The sequence below is a fragment of the Homarus americanus genome, unplaced genomic scaffold, assembly GCF_018991925.1.
Source record: "Homarus americanus isolate GMGI-L3 unplaced genomic scaffold, GMGI_Hamer_2.0 scaffold32929, whole genome shotgun sequence".
Lineage (NCBI taxonomy): Eukaryota > Metazoa > Arthropoda > Malacostraca > Decapoda > Nephropidae > Homarus > Homarus americanus.
In genome coordinates, this window is record NW_024737097.1 from 5,976,042 (window position 1) to 5,978,465 (window position 2,424).

The window sequence follows — 2,424 nt, forward strand, 5'->3', positions numbered from 1 at the left end:
ATGAACAGTAATATTGCAGTCATGACCAGTAATACTGTGGTCATGACCAGTAATACTGTGGTCATGACCAGTAATACTGTGGTCATGACCAGTAATTCTTTGGTCATGAACAGTAATACTGTGGTCATAACCAGTAATACTATGATCATGACCAGTAATACTGTGGTCATGACCAGTAATACTGTGGTCATGAACAGCAATACTGCAGTCATGACCAGTAATACTGTGGTCATGACCAGTAATACTTTGGTCGTGAATAGTAATACTATGATCATGACCAGTAATTCTGTGGTCATGAACAGTAATACTGTAGTCATGACCAGTAGTACTGTGGTCATGAACAGTAATACTATGATCATGACCAGTAATACTGTGGTCATGAAGAGTAATACTGTAGCCATGACCATTAATACTGTGGTCATGAACAGTAATACTGTGGTCATAACCAGTAATACATGATCAGATCATGACCAGTGGTCATGTGGTCAGTAATACTGTGGTCATGATCAGTAATACTGTGGTCATGAACAGTAATACTGTGGTCATGAACAGTAATACTGTGGTCATGAACAGTAATAATGTCGCTATGAACAGTAATACTGTGGTCATGAACAGTAATACTGTGGTCATGAACAGTAATAATGTCGCTATGAACAGTAATACTGTGATCATAACCAGTAATACTGTGGTCATGAACAGTAATACTGTGGTCATGAACAGTAATACTGTGGTCATGAACAGTAATACTGTGGTCATAACCAGTAATACTATGATCATGACCAGTAATAGTAATACTGTGGTCATGAACAGTAATACTGTTGTCATGAACAGTAATACTGTGGTCATGAACAGTAATACTGTGGTCATGAACAGTAATACTATGATCATGACCAGTAATACCATGATCATGACCAGTAATACTGTGGTCATGACCAGTAATACTTTGGTCATGAACAGTAATACTGTGGTCATGACCAGTAATTCTTTGGTCATGACCAGTAATACTGTGGTCATAACCAGTAATACTATGATCATGAACAGTAATACTGTGGTCATGACCAGTAATATTGTGGTCATGAACAGTAATATTGCAGTCATGACCAGTAATACTGTGGTCATGACCAGTAATACTGTGGTCATGACCAGTAATACTGTGGTCATGACCAGTAATTCTTTGGTCATGAACAGTAATACTGTGGTCATAACCAGTAATACTATGATCATGACCAGTAATACTGTGGTCATGACCAGTAATACTGTGGTCATGAACAGCAATACTGCAGTCATGACCAGTAATACTGTGGTCATGACCAGTAATACTTTGGTCGTGAATAGTAATACTATGATCATGACCAGTAATTCTGTGGTCATGAACAGTAATACTGTAGTCATGACCAGTAGTACTGTGGTCATGAACAGTAATACTATGATCATGACCAGTAATACTGTGGTCATGAAGAGTAATACTGTAGCCATGACCATTAATACTGTGGTCGTGACCAGTAATACTTTGGTCATGACCAGTAATACTGTGGTCATGACCAGTAATACTGTGGTTATGACCAGTAATACTGTGGTCATGAACAGTAATACTGTGGTCATGAACAGTAATACTGTGGTCATGAACAGTAATACTGTGGTCATGAACAGTAATACTGTGGTCATGAACAGTAATACTGTGGTCATGACCAGTAATACTGTGGTCATGAACAGTAATACTGTGGTCATGACCATTGATACTGTGGTCACGACCAGTAATACTGTGGTCATGACCAGTAATACTGTGGTCATGAACAGTAATACTGTGGTCATGACCAGTAATACTGTGGTCATGAACAGTAATACTGTGGTCATGACCAGTATTACTGTGGTTATGACCAGTAATACTGTGGTCATGAACAGTAATACTGTGGTCATGAACAGTAATACTGTGGTCATGAACAGTAATACTATGATCATGAGCAGTAATACTTTGATCATGACCAGTAATGCTATGATCATGAGCAGTAATACTGTAGTCATGAACAGTATTACTGTGGTCATGAACAGTAATACTGTGGTCATGACCAGTAATACTGTGGTCATGAACAGTAATACTGTGGTCATGACCAGTAATACTGTGGTCATGACCAGTAATACTGTAGTCATGGAGTTTGTGGTGAAATTTTATGTTTATTAATCCTTCCTCTACCCTCCGTCACGTCTGTACCGTCATTCACACACGTCTCTCTTTCATTACAGGTACAGTTACAGCATAAGTACAGCAGCAACCAGGTACAGTGACAGTACAGAAACAATCAGGTAAAGTACCAATACAGCAACATTCAGGTATAGACTCATTATAATTACAGCAACAACCGGATGTGTCTGGTGTACAATTTCGGATCTATTCACGTTACAGAATAGCCATAGCTCTTGAAGCTT

General features: G+C 38.7%; 1 protein-coding gene across 1 annotated transcript; it reads left to right on the plus strand.

The window, feature by feature from the left end:
• The first annotated feature begins 466 nt into the window (after positions 1–466).
• LOC121873367 (probable serine/threonine-protein kinase DDB_G0283337) lies at positions 467–2,179 on the plus strand. The gene has a single exon (XM_042376920.1). It carries the CDS (start codon positions 467–469, stop codon positions 2,177–2,179), a length of 1,713 nt encoding a protein of 570 aa, XP_042232854.1.
• The last annotated feature ends 245 nt before the right edge of the window (positions 2,180–2,424 follow it).

Coding starts and splice junctions, on each gene's coding strand:
- LOC121873367 (XM_042376920.1), top strand. CDS start 467: ATGACCAGTGGTCATGTGGTCAGTAATACTGTGGTCATGATCAGTAAT.